The following is a 26,843-nucleotide window of genomic DNA, read 5'->3' on the forward strand; positions in this document are numbered from 1 at the left end:
AAACTGCCTTTTATTGAGGAATTCACTTTTCAAGACCATGTTTTACAGAGTCCAAGACAGCCAAGTAGAGATTTTATTTTTTTCTGCTGGTTTACTTTTTTTCCCATTGACATTCCTCTTTTCCTTGCCACTCACATCCCTGAAAACTCAAAATAAGAAAGTCCTTTGATGGTAAAATATATTTTTAATTTTGCCTGGCTGAGGTTGTAAATTATTCACGGGGGCTTGTTTCTTCCCCTGATTTTACAACACAACAACTTTAAATATGCAGAGACTTGCAATGAGAACTGGTGTTGGAACTAAACACCCCACAAACCCTGAGCATGGTGAGCAATGGTGGGGAGAAAAAGAGGATTTATCTTGGCAATGGCAGTCCCAGGGAAGGTGTGGATGAAGCTGGGCATGCATCTTGCATGGAGGACACGTTCTAATTGTATTCTGGGGGCTAAACAAGAGCTCTGGGACATAAAAAAAAAAAAAATTAAAAAAAATAAATCATGCTTTATATTAACAACCAAGGCACAAAAATCAGGACTTTTTCATTCCAGCCTGGCTCATTTTCACTAGAGGAATGCTGAGGCTGGAATCCTTGGCCAGAGGGCAGGCAGGAAGCCTGGGTGGAATCAGCATCTGCTGTCAGGTCCCCAGCAGATCTCCTCTTGGATTTGGTCCCTACACAGCACTAACCAGGCACTAAGAAACTCAGCAAAGAAGAAAAATCTGTGCTCTGGGGCAGTGGGGATCAGTGATTTCCCTACAAAAATTGTCATTTTTTTTCCTCCAAAGGAAGAAAACAGAGAAGCCCATGAGTGACGATGCTTTTTCCTGACGGAGCAGTGCCCTGGCTCTCCCAGGAGCTGGGGTGTCCCCAGCAGAGCTCCAGGCAGTTCTGCCCTGGGTTGTGGCTGCTTGTGGCTCAGCCTGGTGCCTGAGGAGGTGGCAGAGAGTGACAATAATGCAGGAAATTGGCTGGCTTTGAAATGCCAGCTGCTGCTTGGTCCCCACGAGGGTGGGACACGGAGCAGCACCTGAACTCTGCAATTTTCACACCTGGACACAGGAGGAACAGCTCTGGTGCCTTTCAAACCTGCAGAGCAGCCAGAAAAAAATCCCCAGCTCTGCTCCAGCCTGCTTCTGACACAAAGGCACTGGTGAAGGGTCGCTTTGAGGGCATCCACGCTCTGGGATGGAGCGCGCAGAGCTGAGAGCCAATTTTCAGGAAAATCCCTCAAGGAAAAACAACTTTGAACATATAATTCACTTAATTAAAGGAGAAATTAAGACTTAATAATGCAGGGAAATTCTGTTAACCTCTCTTGATCCAGGAGTTGCTTCCCCATGTGACCCCTCCATGGGGATGCTGTGCTTTTCCAGCTCTGCACAGAGCTACACAAAACAGGTTTCCAGCAGCAGTGTCCCTGCTCAGCACCCCTCAGTCCTAGGGACAGCACTGCTCCTTCAGGAAAAAGCATCATCACTCATGGACTTCTCTGTTTTCTTGCTTTGGAGGAAAAAAATTGACAATTTCTGTGGGGGAATCACTAATCCTCACTGCTCCAGAGAACAGATTTCTCTTCTCTCTTCTCCTTCTCCTTCTCTCTTCTCCTTCTCCTTCTCCTTCTCCTTCTCCTTCTCCTTCTCCTTCTCCTTCTCCTTCTCCTTCTCCTTCTCCTTCTCCTTCTCCTCTCTCCTGATTTTTATGCCCTGGCTGTTAATATAAGGCATGATTTTTTTCCAGGATAGTTGTTTTTTTCCCAGTTATTTGTGCAATTGATGAAGAGTTGATGACTGTGCATTATGGCTAAGGGGAGAATTATCCCAGATCTTCCTTCTCCTGCCACAGCCTCACAAAATGGTGGTGAAACATAATTTCTCATTTTTCTCTGCTGCATCTCCTTGAAGTTAAATGCTTCTGTTACATGAGAGATCCAGAAATTCTGGCTCAAAATACACTTTCTCACTGATCCAGCCTCTTCAGTGGCAAATGAGTTGATTCATAAAAACTGAAACTTTTTATAAAATTTCCTTCAAATCTCTCTGAAAAACACAAAGAGATGAAACTCAAAATTGCATTGAGTGGTCAGTGCAGTGACCACTGCTCCTCACAGTAACCACAGACATTTTATTTATCCCCTGTGCCTTTGGCTGTTTGCTGTATTCACCTGTTGTGCCTCATTGGATACAGGGGGTTCAATCCTCTGGAAAATGGATTGGCTTTGTTTGTGTGGACAGAGCCTGGTGTGGCAGAGCCTTGATCCCTGCCAAGGTCTCCTCACAAGCTCAACACATAAAAAATGGTAATGGTGATAAAGGAAATCAAAGCTGGTCATTTTCCAGGGAAAGTGCTTTTGTGAGAGGCAACAATGATGACATTGTTACCACCACAGCTTTGATAAGCGGTGGAAGGCTAGTCTGTTATTTTTAACAAAATATTAAAGACGAAGTTTTACATGCCTAACTTCTCCACTTAGGTCCTGCAAAACTAATTAAAAGATTTCAACTGATCAATTCTTTTGATGAAAAGTACCTTCTTTCCACAAAAAAAGAAAAAAAAAAAAGTGAATTTTTCATCTCAAAGCCAAAGGCTGAATACTCAACATAACTATTGCTTGAAAAACTGAAATCTAATAAAAATATTTTGATTTTCTGCCAGAATATTTTTGGTTTGTTTTCAGGCATTTGGCTTTCAGATAAAAGCTGGAAAATTTCCAGGGAAAGTGAGGGGGAGGGCTTACTGGGATTTTGGGTTATTTTTTTCATATATGCAATAAAAGAAATAATTTGGATGAATCAAATTGTTTTAGCTAATAAGAATTTTAAAGAAAAGTAACTCCTTGTTCTCGTAAAAAAAATTATGCAAAGATGACGAAAAGTGAAACATTTTTTGGCCTTGAAAGCAGTGGTACATATTTTTTGGACCATGCTATCACTGCCAGAGGCAGTGCATTCATCAGTGGTTCATGTATCAAACCAGAACAAGCACCATTCTTCTCATTAAGAGAGTTTTGTAGAAATGGCACATTCCTCCTCTAGTTGTGTCTACTCTTCATTTATTAAATCCAAGTTTCACGTGTTAAGGATGCAGGATGGCATTCCACCTTTTAAGACCTCTCACAATGCCAGCCTTTTGTTAAGAATGGACTGGATTTTAATGTGTCTCACCCAGCACAAATTGAATTATTAGGTAAATAGTCCTTCTCAGCAGCAGAGACCTGTTTTGTTACATTAAGGTCTCTGCTGATGTTTGTCGGTTCTTAACTACTTCTCTCCCAGATTCTCTGAGCTTACCATTTCAAAATCACCTGCTTTTGTCCCTTATCTTGTGTGGTATTTTCACTCTCTACTTATATTACCTGGATGAGACTCTGTGGGAGGAAAGAAGGCAGCAAGGGAGGTTAGTTCAAATTTTCTTATTTGCTTTTTCCTCTGATTAATTCCCTTTACTCATCCCCTTTCCCCTCCCCTTTTGCAATGCCACTGGGAGCTGAAGAGGTCCAAGGAACATTTGTTTGTCCACTGTACCTACCTGCACACCGTGTTCTACGTGCAGTCATCGTCCATCCCTTCTAGAAGTCAGGTCAGACAGGGACTTGCACAAAGTGAGATCTTCTCCTGTCAGGTGTGCATCATTCTAGAGAACCTGCCTCAGGTGGGACAGATGGGCAAAGCTCTGCTGGCTTGAAAAATATCCAAAATGTTGTCTAGTCAATTCAATGGAGCTGCTTTACTTGTCTGGTGGACTCGGCCTTGCTGTCTGAATAGAGGAGGAGGTTTCTCTATGTCCTCCTATGATGCTGGTGTGGAAGGGTGGATTCCTCCAAGAGTGCTCTAGGTGTGGGACTTTTCTTCCTTTAGGTGCAGTGGATGACAGCATTTTCTCCCTGCTTGCAGCCTGAAATCTCCTTTTCTCCCTGCTGCAGGAGAGGAGGCCTTGACCATGTACATGGACAAAAGCCGCCTCGACAGAAAGTCAGGAAACGCCACCCAGAGCGTTGAAGCTTTGCACCAGCTCGCCTCCTCCTACTTTGTAGATCGTGATGGCACCATGAGGAGACTCCATGAGATCCAGATCTCTACCGGAGCAATCAAGGTACCACATCCTGCCTTAGGAAGAGGGAAAGGATTGGCTTCCTTGTATGGATCCTCTAGGGATTTGGGGCAGGGCTTTGCCAGACTGATGTCTTCTTTGAGCACAAGTTGTTTTGTTCCCAGGGTTAGGTTTGCTCTTATTCAGTTGAAGAATTGATTTCCCTGCGGTCACTAATGTCTGGAAAGAGGTGGGCATTCAGCGTGGTGGTTGTGTGTCGGGAGTTTAGTTCAAGCATGGCTTAAAGAAAAAGGCCATGAAGGCATACAGTGAGAGAAAAGTAAAAGGTAGTTGCAAAGCAGTTCCAAAAGCAGTTCCCAGCCTGATTTCTATAAACAATTAGACTCTCTCAGGCATCACTTTATAAACAATAAGGTTCTCAGGCAGTCTTCCCATAACAAGCAAAACACCCTCTCTGGGAAAAGATGGCACCCTGAGAACAGATGTGGAAGTTTTGGGAACCTTTCATATCACAGTGGGAACACTGGTTTTGTTTTGTGTAAACAATTAACGGTATTGTAAAACAAGGGGAGTGGTTAGAGTTTTCTCTGTTAACCTATCATAAACCTGGATTTTGGAATATGCATGAAGTTAATTAACACTGTTATTTAAAGTGACTGATCGATCAATAAATCGGAGTTCGATGCATTAAAGGATGGTCGTCTCCCCCTCACTTCAACAGTTGTGTAGGACAGGAGACTTTCACTAAGTGTGACGGTGACTTCTGGAAGGGAGAGAGGGGGCAGAGGAGCCAGATCAGTGATGGAGGTTGGAAGGGAAAGGCAGGTCTGGGAAATTAACTCTGTGCCACCTAGGAGTGTTTGTCTCCTGGGGCTGTAAGTCTGCAAAACATCTCTCAGCTGAATTTGCAACAAGAAATGGTGAAAAACTCAGTGTGGCATTACTGAGGCTTCTGGAATGAAACGGATTGAGAGACAGCTTGGGGGTTGCAGCAGGAAGGAAGGGAAGCTGCTCAGAGAATACAAAACAGGGAAAATGGCTCTGCAAAGGCTGCCTTCTCTGAAAGCAATCATCCTACACTGGGCAGGGATTTTATTGTTGCTGAGTTCACTCCAGGGAAGGTGATGTGGATGGAGTCGTCATTGTTAGCCATTTCTGAAAGGTTTCAGCTCTCGTTATTGTTCTGTGCTGTCTCATGGCTGAGGCTGTTCCCTTCTGGATGGGAAATTGTATTGAGATATTGAAACAGTGACAGCAGATAATCACCCGTGGTGAATTCCAGGAGGGCAGGAAACCAACAGCAGCAGCACTGCAGGTCATCTGTGCCTCCATCCATCCTCAGCACAGGGCTGCTGTTCACATCTGCCGTTGGAGCACCAGGCACCACTGTGGGCTGGCAATCCATCTCTGTTTCTTGCTTTCCAATAAGAGAAGTCAGGGAATAATTCCTCTACAGGCTTCTGATGTTCTCCAATGCAGATCCTCTGTGAGAAACATCAGTCTGCAGGATCCCATTGCCAAACCTGAGGTACCCTAAAGAAAGCAGCCACAATTCCTTCTGATTTTTTAGCTTGAGATTGCACCAAGCATTAGCAGTGTCTGTGCAGGGTGGGGCATTCTTTCCCAACTAGGGAGGATGTGTTTTGGGTTATATCAGCTTGTGACAAGGAGTCTTTGAATTAAAAGATTAAAAAAGCTTGGGGAAGGTGCGGTGCTGCAGTCAAAGGGAACATTCTCTCTTTTCTACATCCTCTGTAGGTAACAGAAACTCGGACCGGCCCCCTGGGCTGTAACAGCTATGACAATCTGGACTCTGTGAGTTCTGTCCTTCTGCAAAGCACTGAGAGCAAACTCCACCTGCAAGGTAGGGCCCAGGGACCAGGGAGGGGGTGGAAATGGGACAGGAGTGCCCTTTGTCTGAGCCTTTCCCCCTCTTCTCTTTGCTGTGATTCTGCTGTGTCTGGAAGCTCCCTGCACACAAGGCTCAGCTGAGCAGAGCTAGGGCTGACCCCAACAAAATGCCTCTCTGACACTGAATTTTGATGGACTTCTGTGCATGATACACACACCAACATTAAAAAAAAAAAGTGACCTCTTCCATCAGTTTTGAAGGAGAATTCTGCCCACGTCTCTCCGTCCCTCCCAAACTGCTGATTTGTGTAAGAGGTTTGCAGATCAGCTTTTGGGGCTCTCTAATGACCGTAATCTTTGGGAAAAGTCACAGAGGTTTTATTTGGATGCTAGAAGCCATGGCTTCAGTCCCAGATGGGGAGCTAGTCCAAAAGTCAACAGATAGAGGTCATGGCTGAATTAATAAATAAATACATGCTGGTTAGCAAGAAGTCAACTTCAGTAGAAGGAGGAAATTCACTGGGCATGTAATTCATGAAGGTTATTCCCAAGTTTTTTGACAAAATAAGGAAATGTGGGATTTAATTGCTAATTTGCCCAGATGGTTTTATTTCTCAAATCCTTGTACTTGCACAAATTTTAATTTTTCAGATGAATGGGCTACATTACATCTTCCGCTTTGAGTATAATTTGGCAAGTGCTGTTTTAATCTTTGGTTTCACAGAAACTGGGTTTCATTTACCAAGTAATGTTGTGGATATAATATTATTGTTGTTATTATTTGCCTTTAAAAATAATATGCAGGTTGTTTTCACTATGGCAGTGATTATCCAAATCACTGAGTTCTGGTTCTTACCTAATTAACAATAAGCAGTTTGAGAGGGTTTTACACTGTGATGGTAGCTGCTGGTAATGAAAACCCAAGGATGACACATGAGATAAGTGGGGAAGCAGCTAAATCAGTAGGCAGCTCAGGTTATAGGCAGACAAGTGGGTAAATCAATAGAGTGCTATTGGTTATCTGATCCTACAAGAGAGGAGATAAACCAAGGGAGGGGGAAGGAGGTGGAGGAAAAGGGAAAAAATTGAGAGAGAGGGGATGAGGCTGTGATCTCTGATGAGAATAGACAGAGAACCTTGGGGGCCAACCACACATGGGTTTCATGGAGCTCCAAACCCAGTGCAGGGGGAGGCTGGAGCCAAGGCAAAGAGGCAGCGAGGGAAGGGAGGAAGGCAGGAGCTCTTCCTAATGGAACAAAGTGACCTTTAAAGCTCCACCTGAGTTTTCTACCTAATCTGGAGTGTGGTTCTTGGGATAATTACCCAGGATCCTTCCTCTGCTCTGAGAGGCCTCATTACAAATTAGTCACAGGGCTGCAGCAGGTAATGGATCGTGACCAAGTCTCCCCTGATCTGATTAGCAGCCGAGCATGAGCTGCTGACAGAAATCCATGTTCCTGCCTTTGTGTCACTCCAGCTCTGAGCCTGGCTCAATAAAAGAGCAGCTTCTTCGTGACAGGGAGAATTTCTCTGTCTGAACTTGCTGCCTCCCAGCCCGGGGACTTGGGGTTTCAAAGCTGTGCCTTTCAGGAGAGACAGGGGATGGAATGCGGCACTGAGTTGGCAAGGTGGTGATCAGCCAAAAGCTGGACTCGATGATCTTGGTGGTCTTTTCCAGCCTAAATGATTCCATGAACCCACGTAGGGTTTGGGAATGTTGATTCTGGGGGAGGACTCAGTGATCATGGTGGTCTTTTCCAGCTAAATCATTCCATGCACCCACGTTGGGTTTGGGCAGGTTGATTTTGGGGGAGGATGGTGCAGGGTGTCTGGTGCTGCACTTGGGACAAAAAATAATCACTAATTTATAAACTAGTTATATACATAATTTATAATTTATATATAATTTATAACTAGATACTAGTTATAAACCAGTATCCTTGTGGGCCCAGCATCCATGGGCCCATGCTCTGAGGTATGTATATATATATACATATATATATATATATATGTATGTATGTATATGCATAATATTTATCACAGAAGGTCTCCTTTTTTCCCAGCCCTCCCTGGAGCAGGATCTCTGTGGTGATGCAGGGCAGGGTACCAGCAGCTCTACAGCAACCTGTTGAGAAAGGGGGATTTGTGTTCTCTGGCCAAGTGTCCTGGGCAGAAATTGGAAAATTTGACTGAAAAAAAGTAACATTTTGAAGAATTTCAGGAACTCCAAATTTCAGAGGCATGGCTTGTTGTATCAATACTGTTACTGACAGTATATGTCAATAGAGCATTGCACTATTTCAGTGAGGTACAATCCTTCTGTGCTGTTCCAAACTGTGCAACAATAAACAGCAAATGTTGCATAACAGGTCATTTTCTACATCAAATGTGGTCATTTATTATATTCTATACATAATGCATGTTGTATACAATACTTACATTAAATATATTAAATTTCAATATGTAATATTATATTGTCATATATGTGTAAATACCCATATATATTATACATCTATAACTACATAAAGAGATGTATTATATACCTGCATAGCATATATGATAGCATAACATTAGAATTTACATTACAATTACTATTAAAGCATTTTCCAAGATGGAAAGAACAGTAATGGCAACACAAAACATTTCAGCTTTTCACTGCAGTGAAATGAGGGAGTATGAAAAAATACATTTAGAAAGTCAAAAGTGCTTTTGGAGTCAACATGCTCTTGCAAAATGCTTCAACGGAACTGCATTTTCAACAGAGAACTCTTCTGTGGAAAATGTTTCAAATAGCTCTAATTTAGAGCTGGGAAAATTTACCTCTTTTAATGCAGGAAGCCTTTTATATACAGTCTAAAGCCAAACATCTATCTCTAATAGTTTTTCTGGGTGAATTAAGGACATGTTCCCTTGTCAGATATTTCATATTCTGCCTGTAGTTATCTAAGACAAACCTATACCAAATCTGTGCTGCTCTTCGTTTTTAAAGAGGAACTTCATGCTTTACAAAGTGGCAAAGTTCCCCCTCTAATCAATCAATTACCTTCAAAACTAACATATCCAAGTCAGCAGCAAACTTCCATTATACATCTATTATCAGCTCCTGAGGCTGCTGTTGGGGATGAGCCCCTTCCTTGTGCCCCCTGGCTTGGATTGAGGGATTCTCCCCATGGAAATGATCCGAAATCCCAGATTTTAAGACCAGTTTGCCTTTCTTCTTGGCTGTTGACATGATGTTGTTTCATCAGTAGACAGCAGTGAAATATTGAATACATATATATATATATATATATATATGTGGTTTTTTGGATGTTTTTTAATGTCCAAATAAATTTCTTAGAGAAAAACACAGCATTTGGGGTATTTTATTAGGGTTGTGACTGGCAGCAGGGCTTTCCCTGCTAGCACAAGCTGCTCAGTGGTGCTGTTATATTCCTTGGGATTACAGCTGTAATATTTCTTGGGATTACACCTTTCCTGCTTTACAGGTAGCAACAGAAGCACTCAGAGCAGTGGTCTCAAAAGATTGATGCCACTTGTGCTTTACTGACAACCATAACCCACTGAATTCCAGAAATATTTAGTCCCTGGGCACAGGGTAGAGCTACACATGAAAGAGAGGATGCCAGGATCACCTGGGTGAGGTGTTGCTGCTGGCACAGAGCTTGTAAAATCTCTTGCTGATATCCAATTACAGAGATGCCCAGAACTAAAGCAAAAAAATTCAAATGAATAAATTGATATAAATATAATTGATATGAAAAAAATTGACATGCCCTTGTCTGGGGATGATGGAGAACCCGTGACTATTTACATGTATATATAAAAAATACTCCTGCGGAAACAGGCAGAGCTGTATTTCAGCTGTGAGATTTCTGGTTGAGCACCAGAAATTTCAGCTATGAAGTTTCTGGTTTCTTCTGGAAGAAACCAGAAACATTGGCTTCTTCCACAAGGCAATTTCTGGCTGGAAGATGTGAGTCACCTGTAATCCCAGCAACCTGTTTAAAGTCAGGGGTTGTGTTTGGAGTGGCTGAATTTGGGTGGCACTTGTGCAAACACAGCTCCCAGTGTGGGCTTCTTGTCAAATGCTTCAGGCAACTGGTGGGTTCCAGCAAAACTGCTTTTCTGATGAAGTTAAATATTTATAAAAGTGTTTTGTTGAGTTGGCGCTAAGTGTACAGTCTGATTGCCCCTTAAACATGATATTCTTTCTTACAAGAGGATATTTTCCTGGAATTTTATTTTTTTTTTCAGAAACCATGAGTTTTATGGGCAAAAAGCAAGTATCCATGTGAAGCACTGCAGTGTTAAAATACGATGTGTTTTGGAGATTACAGAGTATTCACACTTCTGCATCTGCTGGAATGCCCCTTGCAATGGGAGGTGCTTTCCTTGAAATTTAGCTGCTTTTTCACCCCCATTCCCTCCAGAAAAAAAAAAGAAAAATTAAAATCCCTAAAGCCAGGATCATTTGTAGCTGGTACCAAGCAGCTTGTTGTGCTTTATCCAAGTTCAAATTCAAAGAGAAACTATGGAGAACTGAAGAGCCTGAGGTAATTTGATCATATTCAAAGAGCCAGAGCAGGTTGCTCCTCCATGAAGCAGAGTGGAAAATGTGTTCGTGGGACTTGGACCATGAATGAAGAGTCAGTGCACATCAAGAAGTCCAGCTCTGCTCTCATGTGAGCTTGAAAGCTCAGTGAGTACAGCTGCCTTCAGGCTCTCTGGTCCCCTTTGTGGATCAGTTCTCCCACAGCACTGCGCTCTGATTCCATCCTGAAGGAAGGTTTGGGATCACTAATATCAGTGTGAGGATTTGGTAAGGAACCATCCCTCTGTAGTGGTTGTTTCAGATAAATCATAGAATTCCAGAATGGGATTGGAAGGGACCTTAAAGTTTATCCCATCCCACCCCTGCCATGGCAGGGACACCTTCTACTATTCCAGGCTGCTCCCAGCCCTGCCCAGCCTGACCTTGGGCACTGCCAGGGATCCAGGGGCAGCCACAGCTGCTCTGGGCACCCTGTGCCAGGGACTCAGAACCCTCACAGGGGAGAATTCCTTCCTAATATCAAATCTAAACCTACTCTCTTTCTGTTTAAGTCACTCTCCCACGTCCTATCATTACAATCCCTGGAAAAACTGAGCTTCAGGACTTCCTGAAGACAGCAGAAAGAAATCTGAGCTTCTTCTTATCTCAGAAAAGACCTCAGAGGGGTCTCAGAATAATGATCCTCTGCAGGCCAGTTTTGATGAGTTTGCAGGGATGCTGTCCTGGCCAGCTCTTTGTGTGTTCCTTCCAGTCCCCAACAGCAATGCAGAAAAGGCAGCAGGATCTATGCAGAAGTGTCCCTGGGCTGGAAATCCTTCCTTGTGCCAGTGTCACAAGCACATTCCCAGCTGGAGGGTGCTCCAAGCCCATCCTGCCTGGAGGCTGCCAGTGGGGTCAGGCAGAGGGGCAGCTTGCTGCTCACCCAGAGCAGGGCAGAGGAACCAGGGCTCCCTGTGCCTCCCACAGCCCCCTGAGCCCCCACACCTGCTCCTCCAGAGGGACCTCATTAAGGCTGAGGTGCTTCTCTGGATCCAAATGCAAAAGGGTAATGGGGGTCCCAGGGTCACCACCTGCTGTTTTTCTCTTGTCTGAGGTGAACACAACCCATCAGAGACGGGCCTGTGCTCCTGAAAGGGGTCACAACCCTTTTTGCCATTCCCGCACGCTCTCATCCTCTGAATTATTGTCTGATTTTCATTCCACTCCAGTGAGCTGTCAGGCATGGCTCTGGTAATGCAGCGCAGCAGAAGCACAAACAGATGGGTGATTGACCCACGTGCCTTCATTACAGTGCAGCTCAGGACTGCCATAAACTGCTCACACTGCCACAAACCCCTCACACTTCCACTCCATCTCTGCCCTCTTCCAAGGGAGGTCCCTGTTGGATCCAGGACATTCCCCTGGCTGCCCTGGGTGATTTGACACCCTGGCAAGGGGCTCAGAGACCTTGGCACAGAGTCAAAAACACCTGTGCCTTTGATTTTAGCCCATGGAAAAAATAACCAACTTTGTGTGAGGAGTTACAAGCCACAGGAGTTTGAGTAGAATGATAATGAATTTGTCACAGGGTGAAAAAGTAGAATTTTGGGGTTTTTAGAATGGGCAAGATGGATGAATTTGGGCATCTTTGCCTTTTAGAAGAGGCAAGATGGAGGAATCTGGGCATGTCCTGTTCTTCTTCTCCTTCTTCTTTTCCTCCATCTTCTGCTGTAGTGGTGGCACTTTTGGATTGGTTTAAAGTAGAGACAGGCTGTCTAACATAGGTGATAGGTATTGGAAAATTATTGTAAATAAAGTACACGTAGTTCTTAGTATAAAAAGCTAACACCACCCCAAGGGCAGGGACTGTGCCACAACCCGACCTGCTGGACAGATCTCAGCAGGTCAGAGAAAGAATGTGATAGATAAGGAAAAAGAAACAACCTTGAAAAGCAGAACCAAGGAATCTCGACTTCTTCTTTGGTCGCAAGGCTGGGAAAAAAGACTTTTTAATACCTTGGGGGTCATCCCAACCACAGAAACCCGAGAGGTCCCTGGAAGGCTTGGAGTTGTTGTCCCCTGCCTCGTGCTCCACAGACACTGACAGGGGCTGACAGGCAGCACTGGCCAGGTAGGAGCAAACAGCTGGGAATCCTCAGGGAGATCCACAGGGAGTCTGGAGGAGGCTGGGATGGAAAACCACGTACACTGTGCACAGGGCAAACACTGAAACTGTTATTGCATCCTCTGGTACCTGAGCAAGGAGGCACTTACAGTGCTGCCTGCACAGATGGATGCATACACAAACACTTTCCATGCAGAAAGGGACAAGGGGATAGATCTCCCTGCTAATGTAAGTCTGCCAAGCAACACTGAAATCATCGGCACTAAATCCATTTGCACTTTTATAGGATTTGGCAAGTAGCCTTCCTAGCAGGGAGCAAGCGGTGAAGGCTCAGGTACCCAGCTCCTGTATTTATGCTGTGGGAGCTGGGCACTTAACTCTGCAAGGGACTTTTATAAATCCCCTCTCGTGGTATTTTCCTTTCTTCTGTTTTCTGTTCCTTCTTATTTTCCCTTTCAGTGTGTATTTTCCTTTTTTCTGTGGAACCAAACCCATTTAGTATCTCTCAAAACAGGTCAGAGCAGCATTGCTTCTGAACTAGCACTTAGTTTCAGGACACAAAAAACACCATATCTGGGAATAAGGGAGGCTTTGCATTCAGAGCCTTGTGCTGGGATCTGGGAATGGGGTGAAAGGGTTTTGGGGAAGGGGAAGTTTCTTGTCACCCTTCTCCTGCAGAGGAGATGGGCTCTGTTCTCAGCTAAATCACTACTTGCCCTAAGGAATGCAACTGGTACTTTCTTTATTTATGACAGCTTTTAATTCTTCACCATAACTTTGAAAAGAGGTACAAATACCTGAAATTGCTTTTTAATTTACTTTTTTTTTTTTTTTTTTTTCATCCATAACCCTGTTGTTGTCTCTCCAGGCCTCCAGATCATCTTCCCTCAGTATTTACAAGAGAAGTTTGTCCAGTCTGCCTTGAGTTACATCATGTGCAATGGGGAGGGCGAGTACATCTGCAGGGACAGCCAGTGTGGCTGCCAGTGCTCCGAGGAGTTCCCCCAGTGCAACTGCCCCATCACCGACATCCAGATCATGGAGTACACCCTGGCAAACATGGCCAAGACCTGGACAGAAGCCTACAAAGATCTGGAGAATTCAGGTAACTGAGAAAAACTTGCTTTTTCAATTTGTGGCAGGTTCAACCTGGTAGAAATCTTTTATTCCCTCAGTATAATGATCTAGTTTGGCTAAAAAATAGAAGATTTTAACCCAAACCCAGGATCTTAGTCTTGAAAGTCTTACTCTTTTTTCCTCTATTAAACACACAGACAGGAACACACACCACACATGGAATTATGTGTACAGGGATATTTTCCATGGAAGTATGTGTTTGGTTAAAAATCTGATTTTTCAGACCAAACCATCTACAAATCTCTCTTTTAATAGTTCTACAGAGAAACTTCCACAATATGAATGACTCCATGTTCTCAGAAGGCTGATTTATAATTTTATGATGTTATATTATATTAAAAGAATGCTATACTAAAACTATACCAAAGAGAAAGGATACATCATACGGCTAAACAAGAATGATAATGAAAGGTTGTGACTGACTCCTCAGAGTCTGACACAGCTGGCTGTGATTGGTTCTTAATAAAACACAATTCACATGTTTGGATAAACAATATCCAGGCCACATTCCAGAGCAGCAAAACATGGAGAAGCTGAGGCTTCTCATCTTGCCAGGAGAAGAAATCTTGGCAAAGGGATTTTTCAGAAAATATCATGGTGACAGGCTGGGTAACCCCAGGGCAAACCAGAAATGTGGATTTCAGGAGCTTTTTCCAGCTCAGTACCACACAAGTTTTCAAGGATTACTGGCAGTGCCTGCCAGCACAGTCACTGGTTATGTGTTAGCTGTTGTTAGTTCTGGCACAGCATCTTCACAAAAGGTGCTCGAGAGCCACAGGTTGGTCTCAGCAAACCCCTTCCCATCCCAGGGGCTCTAACCCAGCCCTGAGAAGGTGGGAGCCCCATGGAGAGAGGGGTTCCAGTCCCACATTCTGTCCTTGCTGCACTCGATCCTAGCACAGACCAGGGTAGGTAATTATATTCAGGCTCCCTCCCCTTGAGATTTGAATGGGGGAAGGTGTTTTTCATTTGCCATGTTAAAGTGACATATTGCAGTGCAATTTCTGCCATATTCCACCCAGGGCTGGAGGCTTTTCAGGGCTAGATGGAGTGATTATCTTTATGTCTAAAGCTGCTGCATCTGATTCATCACTTTGATGCATCATGCGTGAACTTATCCTCTGAGATAGAAGTTGCTATCACAAAAGACTGCAGTATTAGTGTTTTGCTTCTTTGTTTTAATAAATATTCCCAATAACTAGAGGATTTTCTTCATTATGAACAGCAGAGGAGAAATCTCTGATGACATCTGAAGGCTTTTCCAATAAAGTGGACTGAAAGGCACAGGAGTGCTCTGAAAGCAAATACCATTTTGCACAGGAAGCCACTGAAAGCCCAAAACATTTGTATTCTGCTTCTGGTCTGTGTTGGATCCTCTGTTAATTTGAAAAAATTGTGCAGGGCGAATCAAGAGTTGCTGTGATTTGGAATAGTATCTTCAAAGTCAAGGAGGCTGCAGTGAACTGAAGCTGCTTTGAATCAGCTCAGGAGATTTTTTCCCTGTGCTTCACTGCTTGTGGGTAAATTGAGAAAAATAATACTGTCTTATTCTTGGTATTTTAGAATGGCTGGTCAAAAAAAAACGGTGATTGTGGAAAAAAAAAAAAAGCCAACTTTTAATTAAGTCATTTGGTGGAGTTAATTTGTTTGTTTGTCAAGGCTATTGGTTTCTGATGTAAATGGGTTTGTTGTTTTTTTTTTTTTTTTATTTAACACTGGCAGAAGGAAAATTTCATCTGTGAAAGAGATGTCTGACCTGTCAATTCCCCGTGGTGCCGCTTGTGATGCTGAGTCACTGCCATGGGACTGCCTTGGGGATGGGGTGACTCAGCAGAAAGAGGGGCCAAGCTGCATCACGGGAGGTGTAGTTCCAGCCACCAGCAAGGTTTGCTGGGCAGAGGAATCAAATAACCACAAATGCAAACGGACATGTTAATTAATTGGAAATTCTCAGGGTTAAGAATGAAGCATTCCCAGAAACAGGGAATATCCCCATGCATACCACTGGCTTTCAGGCAGAGTTATAAATTAATATAAATAATGAAGAAACTATGTTGGTTTTAAAGTACTTTTCTTTTTCTTCATCACCCTAATTTTAAAACAACCCCACCCAGCTTTTATTTTGCCAGATTTGCTGCTCATTTGTTTTTCCCCCGACGTTGCACTGCGGTAGCAAAATGTGCACACTGCACCGAAATTCCTGCCTCGCCCGTCTCGATGAAAAATGTACCACATTCATCATCAGAGGGAAAAGAGCCTGGGCTCCTGCACAAAAAGGCTTTTGAGGAAATTGATTTATAAGGGGCGGGAAGCAAATGCAAGGCTTTTACTGCTGAAAGGTACCCGGAGTAATAACAGAAGCAATTATACCTGATGGTGGTTCCAGAGGCCCATGAAAAGCACACAGGCAGGGTTGGGGAGGAGAAGGGCACTGGCAGCAGCACTAAAAACACAGTGAAAACCTGAGAGATGGCTAAAAACAATCTCTTGGTTGTCTTTGGGGGGAGAAAGGAGACCAGCAGATGTCCCAGGGATGTTGGTAGTGCAATGATGATGATTATTTTTAGGAGTAGGATGTGAACTTCCACGTACCATCCATGTCAGGATGGGACTGACTGATGTACAAATATTCTTTGTTGGGCAGCTGAGCATGAACTGCAAGCAGGAAATTTCCTGCATAGGAAATCTGTTATGCAAATATCTTAGACTTTGTACAATAGGATTTAAATTATCTGATTTTTTTTTCTCTAATTCTATGGATTATTTCTTTTTTTATTTGAAAAGATGTCAGCCTTTACGAACTCTCCTTTTCCTTCTGAAAATAGGATGAAGGAATTAAAAAAAAAAAAAAAGATTGGGAAAGGATCAGAAATAATGTAGATAATGTAGAGGAAAAGATGGTTATACTTCTTGTTGGCTTGTTTGGGAAGTTTATGGCAGGGTCCTAGTCCAGCTTCCCTCTAGAAGCAGGACCAAAGCCAGCACTAGGTCAGGTCAGCCTTGGTTTTGCCTAGCAGAGTGTAAAATGAGAGATTTTTATACATCTCTGATCGTGTTCCAGCACTGCATTACCTCCAAGTGATGAAGTTTTTCAGTAAATCATTTTAATCTCTCAAGCTGCAAACTGTGTATTGCTCCTTGTTATAGCGAGTGTCTCTCAAAAGAGAAGTTTTGCTCATATCTGTGAGTACCTTTTGCTGTAATTAAATATCCCTTGGCCTCCTCTTTACCAAGTGCAGCTCCCCACACCTGACTTTGCAGAGCTCAGAGCACATTGGTGTCCATCAGCTCTGCCCTCCCAGTCCCTGTCCATCCCTTTCAGGTGGGTGCCCCAGGTGTAGCAGTGCCAAGAAAAGGTGAATATCAACTCCCCCAAGCAGGATTCAGCCCAATATGAAGTTTTTTTTCCAGTGAGAACAGGATATTGACCCACCTCAGCCCCCAGGACCTTCCTCCCAAGCCTGTGCTGACACCTGGGGTTTTTCCTCTCCTGGTACAAAACACTGCTGTTGTCGTTATCACATTTGATGGAGTTCTTATTGTCCCACTCATTGCATTTCTCAAGGTCTCACTGTGTCAAATATGGTTTTCTAGCATCAAAAATTGAGTTATTTTCCCCTGAGAAAGTTGGAACCATCTGGTTTTTCCTCATCTGAGGATGTCCCAGCCTGGTAATCAGTCTGAGCAAACCACCCTTCCCAGGTAGGAAGAAGGAGCTGATCAGAAACAGAAACAGTATCAGAATTTATGGCTGTGATGAAAAAAAACCCTCAAACAAACCCTGCATAACAGTGTTTTTTTTTCATTATCAAACAAAATAAAATGGAAATAAAGTGATCAAAAAACAACAAACACAATAAACAGCAGCACTGAACAATATATTTTTCGATCAATTGGATTTGTTCCTTTGGCTAAAATTGACACCTTTTATTCTCACCCGAGCCCTGCAAACTATTTTATTTTATTTTCCTCATTACAAAATGCAACCCATTTATCTTCAAATGGAGTTAAATGAGAGGTAAGAATCAAAATATTCTTTTTTAAAAAATGCAAAAGCAGGACATTTTAACAGCATCCAAACCTTTCCTCTGGGGAATTTTTAAAGCTTTGTTTTTCCCCCTTTTTTTTTTAATTACACAGCAAAATGCTTTGCTTTCAACAACAAACAGCATTTCAGGACCAGCTGAAAAACAATGTAAATGAGAACATTTTAAGTGAAAATGATTACAACTCCCAGCTTTTTTGTTTATAACCCTTACACTATAACCCCATGTTCCAGGGAATTTCTGTGGTTTTGGGGTTTTTTTCCACCATGTACATTTTAAGTGTGTTGTTACACCTTGATATTCACTATAGGGGTTTTTTTTCTATATGGGTGCAGCAACAGCAATGGGGTTAGTCACTTCCTGGGGCAGAGTGAGAGAGCAGCGAGTTAATGGACATCACCTTCCCCTGGCAGAGCTGATGGCCTCATCATCATCATCACCACTCTTTCTCAACCCTCCCAACAAAACCTTTGTCACAGCTCAGAAACCTCCGCATTTCTCCCCGTTTCTTTTGTGTGTGTGTCTGTGTTCCAGATGAGTTCAAATCCTTCATGAAAAGGCTACCTAGCAACCACTTCCTGACCATTGGGAGCATCCACCAGCACTGGGGGAACGACTGGGACCTGCAGAACCGCTACAAGCTGCTGCAGAGCTCGCTGGAAGCCCAGCGCCAGAAGATCCAGCGCACCGCCCGCAAACTCTTTGGCCTCAGTGTCCGGTGTCGGCACAATCCAAACCACCAGCTGCCTAGGGAAAGGTACCTCCATCCTTCCTCAGGCGTGGGGGAGCTGGGCTCAGGGGCTGGTGGAGCTGGGCTTGGCTTCGAGATTAATCCCAGCAGGCTGTGTTTGGTTGTGGGGGGTGCTGGCGTGGATGTTTGGGGAAAACGGTAAAATCTGGAAGTTCCTGGAGGTGTAGGTAACTTTTGTCACATTCTTGATCGCATTCATATCCCTTCTGTGTGGCTTTAGCTACCCAGGGGAAGGGCATCACTTATTCTTTAAGTTCTGCAAGAATATCTTCTGTCCATTCTGCTTTTTTTGTGGTTTTCCCTCAAGATCCACAGCTGAGCTTTCAGCTTCCACTTGCTGTTCAAAGAGACATGTGGAGCACAAGGTGCTTCTATCTTTGGCCTCAGTGTCCGGTGTCGGCACAATCCAAACCACCAGCTGCCTAGGGAAAGGTACCTCCATCCTTCCTCAGGCATGGGGGAGCTGGGCTCAGGGGCTGGTGGAGCTGGGCTTGGCTTTGGGATTAATCCCAGCAGGATGTGTTCGAATGTAGGGGGTGTTGGCACGGATGTTCGGGGGAAACGGTAAAATCTGGAAGTTCCTGGAGGTGTAGGTAACTTTTGTCACATTCTTGATCGCATTCATATCCCTTCTGTGTGGCTTTACCTACCCAGGGGAAGGGCATCACTTATTCTTTAAGTTCTGCAAGAACATCTTCTGTCCGTTCTGCTTTTTTTGTGGTTTTCCCTCAAGATCCACAGCTGAGCTTTCAGCTTCCACTTGCTGTTCAAAGAGACATGTGGAGCACAAGGTGCTTCTATCTTTGGCCTCAGTGTCCGGTGTCGGCACAATCCAAACCACCAGCTGCCTAGGGAAAGGTACCTCCATCCTTCCTCAGGCGTGGGGGAGCTGGGCTCAGGGGCTGGTGGAGCTGGGCTTGGCTTTGGGATTAATCCCAGCAGGATGTGTTCGAATGTAGGGGGTGTTGGCACGGATGTTCGGGGGAAACGGTAAAATCTGGAAGTTCCTGGAGGTGTAGGTAACTTTTGTCACATTCTTGATCGCATTCATATCCCTTCTGTGTGGCTTTACCTACCCAGGGGAAGGGCATCACTTATTCTTAAATTTCTGCAAGAATATCTTCTGTCCGTTCTGCTTTTTTTGTGGTTTTCCCTCAAGATCCACAGCTGAGCTTTCAGCTTCCACTTGCTGTTCAAAGAGACATGTGGAGCACAAAGTCCAAGAGCCATTCTTGGATTGTGCTCCTCAATATCTCCAGAGTGAAAGGAAAAGCTTTAGTTTCACTTGAATACATCACATTTTTGCTGTGAGATGCAGTGTGAACCTGTAAAACCTCACTGAGCAGAAGCCTGGCAGGGTTATTATAGGTGGAGAAAGCAGATTTTCCATTTATTATAGGGGGAGAGAGCATTTTCCACTGCTACAGCAATTATTGATATCTAATAATCCCCTCCTGTTGGCTCCTTTCAGCCCTAACCTGTAGCTGAGTTGAGAAAGAGTCATTTTTGGAGACTTGCATTTCTATGTTTTCATAAATATCTCTTGCTGTGTTCTTCTACATTGTCTGGACAGAAGCAATATGGAAAATCTTGAGGGAAAAATGAGTCTGAGTGCCTTTTCTTCCATGCTTCTCTTGGAAGGGTCAGGCCAAGTTAATATTTGAAGAGAAACTGTTTGTCCATTTCCTTCATTACCTAAATATTCTGTTTCAAGACAAAATTGACAGATTGACTGCTGTCTACAGCTCTCATCCAGCTCCCTGGTGCCTGAACATGCTGACTTTTCATTTCATCACTGTTCAGCTCAGAAAAATCTTCCAGGGCTTAACACCTCTTTAATTACCAAGAAATCTCATGTTTCTAGACAAAAATTTTATGGACTTACTAGGGATGAAGAGAAATATCTATTAAATGTAAGAGATTATGAAATAAAGTCTTTGGAGAGCTTCCTAAACCTGCCCCATCCCTGCCAAGTGGCTGAGCTGTTCTGACCAGGCTGAGTGCTGGAGGAGCCACAGGCATGTCCAAGTTGGAATTTTGAGTTGTTTTTGAATTTTTAACAACAACAACAACAACAAAGTGAAGCAGCAGCGAGGAAATCTCCATCCAACCATGTTGCTCCAAAAGATTCAGACAAATATGTCTTCGGCATTTATCATCTATTTTAAAAACCCAGCCAAGCAGAAAGGGAGCCTCCAAGTACTACAATGAAATGTGGGGGAAGGAGGGTGGAATGGATGATGGCAGATGGGTTTTTAACTGACTGATGTGCTTGATTTGTTTAAGTCAACATCAGCAGGCATATTATAATTTCTTTTCTTGTTTGTCATTCTGCATCTGCAGCTAGGCAGGGGAGCAGTGTGGTAGGAGCTGTGTAGTGGAAGAGGTGAAGCCCATCTTTCTCCTCACAGAGCTGGGAAATACTCTCATTTTCTAATTGTTGCTGTACAGAATGACAGAGGCTTATCAAGCATGCCAGTGGCTTTGAAAGGATGGCTTGGTTCTATTAAGAGCAAGCCTCTCCCTCTCTAATACACATAATTGTAAGCCTGCATTATACATTCAAAGGCAATGTTAAAAAAAAAAAAAGATTGCAGTTGATTGTCCTCAGGGAAAGGAATAGGTGGTGCTTCCAAAAGGAAAATAAGAAAAGAAGAGTAGAGATTCTGGCAATTAGGCTGATTCTCCATGACCTTTTGCAATGGCTAAGGAGACAGAAATATCTATATATCTATATATCTATATATCTATATATCTATATATCTATATATCTACATATCTGTATATCTTTATATCTATATTTTATCTATATAAATATAGAAAAAGATATAGATATATCAATATATAATATAGATAAATATATATAAATGTATGAATATAAAAATATATCAATATATAAATATATCAATATAGATATATAGATACCGATATATTTGGTCTCTCCTTCTTTTGTCCAAACCCAGGAAAGTTTACAGATTTAAAACAGAGGCAAATCTGTTGGTTTAAAAAGGAGACCACTCCTCAGTTAATAAAACTTTGATGTTGAATGATCACCTGTAGTTTTATTTTAAAGCACTGGATGTAAAATAGAAATAACATCCAATGGAGAGAAGGGTTATACATGTTCTGGCTTGCAGCCAAAATACATCTCACAGCTGCTGAGGAAAAAAATAGCATTTTTTACTTCACTCTTCTGTACAGAAAACCCAAAAGTACCCCCAGAGCAGCTAGTGCTGGTTGGAAAGTGAAAGGTGAGTTTACAAAGGAAATTATTTAAGTCCCTGCCTTTTTTCCTGCAAATAAAAACCAAAATCTGTCTGGCTGCCTGTTCCCAGCATTGCCAGGGAGCCACATGTCCAGTGAGCAATATTCAGAGAACACTGCAAAGTAATTCTCATCCAGAGCTTGACCTGCAGGTCGTATTTATTGTCACTTTAGAATCATGGAATCATTGAGGTTGGAAAAGGCCTCCAAGATCAGTGAGTCCAGCCTGGGCTTGATCCCCATTTTGTCACCCCAGCCAGAGCAGTGAGTGCCACATCCAGGCGCTCCTTGGACACCTCCAGGGGTGGGGATTCCCAGCACCTCCCTGGGAATATTTTAAATGAAGATCAGTGGCTACTCTGGTACTGGTTTCCAGCTCTTGAACAGTGGATTTTTCCAGCATCCTCTTGCTCTGACACCTCCTAGGCACAATGCCATCAGCCTGAGCCATCCGGGGGGTGTGTTTTAAAAAGTTACCTCCTGTCAGCTGAAGGGCTTTGACTGGTCCTGTGTGTATTCTTAACCTGTCCCAGTTGCAAGAAAAAATGGTGGAATTTATACCACTTTGCTTCTCTCTCGCTCTCTCACACTTCCCATTGTCGTGTTTGTAGCTGATGCCCAGCTCTGCCCTGGATTCTGCATTTTTATTTAATTACATCCTTTATTGCTGCCATCAGCAGATGGTGGGTAGTCTCCTGTTTCATTTTCTTCTTGGTTTTTTTAGTCCTACTTCTATCTTTGCTGAAAGCTAAGACATACACACACATTAACAATCAACCTCCCATCCATCCTCCACAAAGTTCATCTGGAGAACAGGAAATTTACTGGTATCCATTGTAAGATATCAGCTGAGGCTTCTTTCCCATTTTGTTCTGCTGGCTGTTAGTATAAAGAAGGACAGAACTATCCAGTGATTTTTTTTCCTAAGACAGAACACACCCAAAATGGACAAAATGTGATCACCTGACTCTAATTCATTCCATTCCTATGGCCTGGCAGTCCTTGGTTCAACAACTCAGGGGCATTATCAACACCTAAAACCTGTGTAAAGCATCAGTCCAGCACTGCACAAATCCAGGTGCATTCGACTGGCTTTCCAAACAGGATGCACAAAGATTCAGAGGGGCGGAAACATATTTGTATTGCTGAAAAGTGAGCAAAAATTCACCTGTGAGCAGAAGACAGCCTCAGCCCCCTGGGATGGTTTGGAAATGCTTGTTGCTGTCAGCTTGTGGCTGTGTTTTACAGCCACACTGTGCTGTGCTGTCCCACCCCTCTGAGGCTGAGCTGTCCCAGGGATTAAGAGGAGCCCTGTGCATTTTTTGGGGACCAGGGGTGTGACTGTCTGCCTCTACAGCAGATATTTATGGAGGTCACTGCCTTGCTCCCAAGCTGCCCAGCCAGCCTTGTCCTTTCCACCAGCAGAAGAGCTCCTCTTGGCTGGAAATAGGGGGGAAGAGACCCTGGCAGCTCTGTACCACAGAAAAAATATGAAAAATTGTCTGTTCCCATATCCAGCACTTCAAAATTTTCCTTCTAATGCCCTTCCTTTTTTCCTTGTCCTTCTTTTACTCCTTTTCTTCCTACTTTTCATTCCTGCCTGTTCTCTTTCAGTTGTTGCTGTTGCAGTTTTTCCCTTTCTCCACCCTGCCCACTGTTTCTCTCTCATTTTTCCTTTTACCTGCACATTTTCCTCTTTTTCCCAACCTTTCTGCTTCTGCTCCTTGATTATTTCTTTCCTTCCAGTGCTTTCCTCTGTTTTACACTCTCATCCCTCCACTGGCTCCCTCCCCCTAATCATCTTGCTGTTCTTTGCTGCTGTATCATTTAATGCCTTCTTTGATACAGCCCACAGCTTAATGATTATTCGGAGGTCAGGCGATGCAGGTGCCATGAATTTCACTAATCCAGCTCTGAGAGCCTCTGTCCATAATCACTCCTCCTGTTCTACAGGGGCTGAATCCTAATTTGTCATTAGCCAGTCCTCTCACTGCAGCACTACCAAGAACTTTTTGCCCAGAGGAGACAATGAAGTATTCATTAGCCAGGGGGGAGGTGGAGGGGAGGGAGCAGCGGCTGCACACAGGGCTCTGCTTAGGGCTGCTGAGAAAGGAGTCCCTGTACCCAGCTTTCCTGGGGCACTGGGAAGGGGGAAAAGGGGGAAACAAGGCAACGTGGCAAGTGGGTTGAGCAAAAAAAGTGAACGTGGGCTGCAGTGTCATTTTCTAGGAGCCGTTCCAGGGCTGCAGGATGTGGGGTTGAAAGTGCTGATCCAGCAGCTGTGGGAGTGGTGGGGCTCAGAGGTGGGTGAGTGGGGCTGATTTTAAGGAAGAGACTTCAAGAAGTGATTAATTAGCAGAAGACTTTGGGTTTTTTTTTTAGGGAGGAATAGTTTTAGCAGCTTTGTCTCTATGCATCCTGGCTTCCACCCTCTTTTCTACTGTTCTGAGCTCATAAGCAGAGGTTGCTGCTTGCGTTGCCTTGTCCTGTTATGGGTCTGCTTTATAGAGGGTGGGGCCAATTGCCAGTAACCTGAAGAGCAGTTTTCTCCTGCTAGCCTGGGAGTTCTGCTGCCCTTCTGATGTCCTGATAGTCCCACAGTCTCTGGCATGGCTTTATCAGCTCCGTTCCCATGTCACTGTGGCGCTGCTGGGATCCTTGGCAGGACACAGTGCCTGTCTTGGCTCCTGGTGCAGAGTGAAGATAGAGCGCTCAGGTGAGCATTTCTAACTGGTAGCAATTTCTTAGAAGGATTTTTCTCATCACCAGAGGAGTAAACAGCAGATGAAAGATTCAGTCTAGAAATAGACTGGAATAGCTCCCAGATGCCACGGCAGGGTACCGATGTTCCGAGAGCTCTGCCTCAGACATATCCCTGAAAACACTGTAGCTCCAGCAAGATGCCAACACTGATTCCCTGTGAGGCCTTACAATGCTAATTCTCCCTTCTCCTCACCTGCAGGACGATACAGGAATGGCTTACCCGAGTCCAGTCCCTGCTCTACTGCAATGAGAATGGGTTCTGGGGGACGTTTCTGGAAAGCCAGCGGAGCTGCGTTTGCCACGGTGGCACCAGTCTGTGCCAGCGCCCCATCCCCTGCATCATCGGGGGCAACAACAGCTGTGCCATGTGCAGCCTTGCCAACATCTCCCTCTGCGGCTCGTGCAACAAGGGCTACAAGCTTTACCGAGGCCGCTGCGAGCCCCAGAACGTGGACTCGGAGCGGAGCGAGCAGTTCATCAGCTTTGAGACGGACTTGGACTTCCAGGACCTGGAGCTGAAGTACCTGCTGCAGAAGATGGACTCCCGCCTGTACGTGCACACCACTTTCATCAGCAACGAGATCCGCCTGGACACCTTCTTCGACCCGCGGTGGCGCAAGCGCATGTCCCTCACCTTGAAGAGCAACAAGAACCGGATGGACTTCATCCACATGGTGATCGGGATCTCCATGCGCATCTGCCAGATGCGCAACAGCAGCCTGGACCCCATGTTCTTTGTCTACGTCAACCCCTTCAGCGGGAGCCACTCGGAGGGCTGGAACATGCCCTTCGGGGAGTACGGCTACCCGCGCTGGGAGAAAATCCGCCTCCAAAACAGCCAGTGCTACAACTGGACCCTGCTGCTGGGCAACCGGTGGAAAACCTTTTTTGAGACCGTCCATATCTACCTACGCAGCCGGACTCGGCTGCCCTCCCTCCTGCGCAACGAGACTGGCCAAGGGCCCGTGGACCTTTCCGACCCCACCAAGCGCCAGTTCTACATCAAGATCTCAGACGTGCAGGTCTACGGCTACAGCCTGCGCTTCAACGCGGACCTCCTGCGCAGCGCGGTGCAGCAGGTCAACCAGTCCTACACGCAGGGCGGGCAGTTCTACTCCTCCTCCTCCGTCATGCTCTTGCTGCTGGATATTCGGGACCGAATCAACCGCCTGGCGCCTCCGGTGGCCCCGGGGAAGCCGCAGCTGGATCTGTTCTCGTGTATGCTCAAGCACCGCCTGAAGCTCACCAACAGCGAGATCATCCGCGTGAACCACGCCCTGGACCTGTACAACACCGAGATCCTCAAACAGTCCGACCAGATGACAGCCAAACTCTGCTAACCCCCGGACTTAGCAATGGACACTTTGGTGATTGATCCTTTTGCTGTATAAAAAAAAAAAAAAAAAAAGAAAAATAAAACAAACAAGCGAACAAAAAACCCACAAAAAAAAGAAAAAAAAAAAAAAGAAAAAAAGAGAAAGAGGAAAAAAAAGTAAAAAAGGAAGAAGTAAAAGTGGGGGGAAAGAAAAGGGGGAAAATATGATTTGTAAAATGTAATTAATATACAAAAGAGGAAAAAAGAAAAGAGGAAATTCTTCATTTGTTGAAAACTAAACCCGTTCTAGCCGCTGTATAAGACTGTCAGGCATGTTTGTTATTTCTATAATCCGTCATAAAAGGGTAACACCGTACTCTCTCTTGACCTTGGGGGTGTTGTTTGCGAGTCCTCAGGGGCAGCAGAGGAAATAAAGGGAGGAGCAGAGAGAGGGGCAAACTTCTGTACTGAACTGTCAAGTTTTCTGCTATGCAGGTGCCAAGACAAAGAGACATACAGAAAAAAAAAATCAAAGCAAACAAACAAACAAACAAGAGTTATATGTAAATGTAAAAGAGCTACCATTATTCCTATAGTGGGAGTAAATGGTTAAAGATAAAAGATATTTCTTCTGTTGAGATTTATGCCAGCTTTATGTTGAGTTATTCCTGCAGCCTGTGCTGAGCTTTGCTGGAGGACAGGAGGGGATGGCAGCCCTTGGGGACTACAACTGATGAGTTTTCTCACCTCCTTGGTGAGACAGGTGGAGAGTGGGTTCAGGGCTCAGGTGTTCCTCCTTTTGGGATTTCCATCTTGGAAGACATCTGACCAGAGGCAGAGGCTCAGCAGATGCTGGAAAATGGGATGTGTTGGGTTGTTTGGCTTGACCTGCAGTTTGTGCCCTGCCCTGGGCTGGTGCTGCCTTCGGTGGTGCCAGAGGAGGAGCAGCACCTGTAAATCTTCACTCACTCATCTTTCAGGCCCTTCTACACAGTCCCTAAAGCAGAGA

At 44.4% G+C, this 26,843-nt stretch overlaps 1 protein-coding gene across 1 annotated transcript in view; it reads left to right on the forward strand.

The window, feature by feature from the left end:
* The window catches only part of BRINP1 (BMP/retinoic acid inducible neural specific 1), a 94,316-nt gene extending 68,457 nt beyond the window's left edge, over positions 1-25,859 (forward strand). Inside the window, exons 4-8 of the mRNA XM_058818359.1 lie at positions 3,921-4,090; positions 5,807-5,912; positions 13,427-13,663; positions 18,276-18,498; positions 24,719-25,859. Of these exons, the coding sequence (XP_058674342.1) occupies positions 3,921-4,090; positions 5,807-5,912; positions 13,427-13,663; positions 18,276-18,498; positions 24,719-25,859 (1,877 nt within the window). The remainder of the gene's footprint in view (positions 1-3,920; positions 4,091-5,806; positions 5,913-13,426; positions 13,664-18,275; positions 18,499-24,718) is intronic.
* Positions 25,860-26,843: the final 984 nt, after the last annotated feature.

This window comes from Ammospiza caudacuta, chromosome 21 (genome assembly GCF_027887145.1).
Source record: "Ammospiza caudacuta isolate bAmmCau1 chromosome 21, bAmmCau1.pri, whole genome shotgun sequence".
NCBI classification, from domain to species: Eukaryota; Metazoa; Chordata; class Aves; order Passeriformes; family Passerellidae; genus Ammospiza; species Ammospiza caudacuta.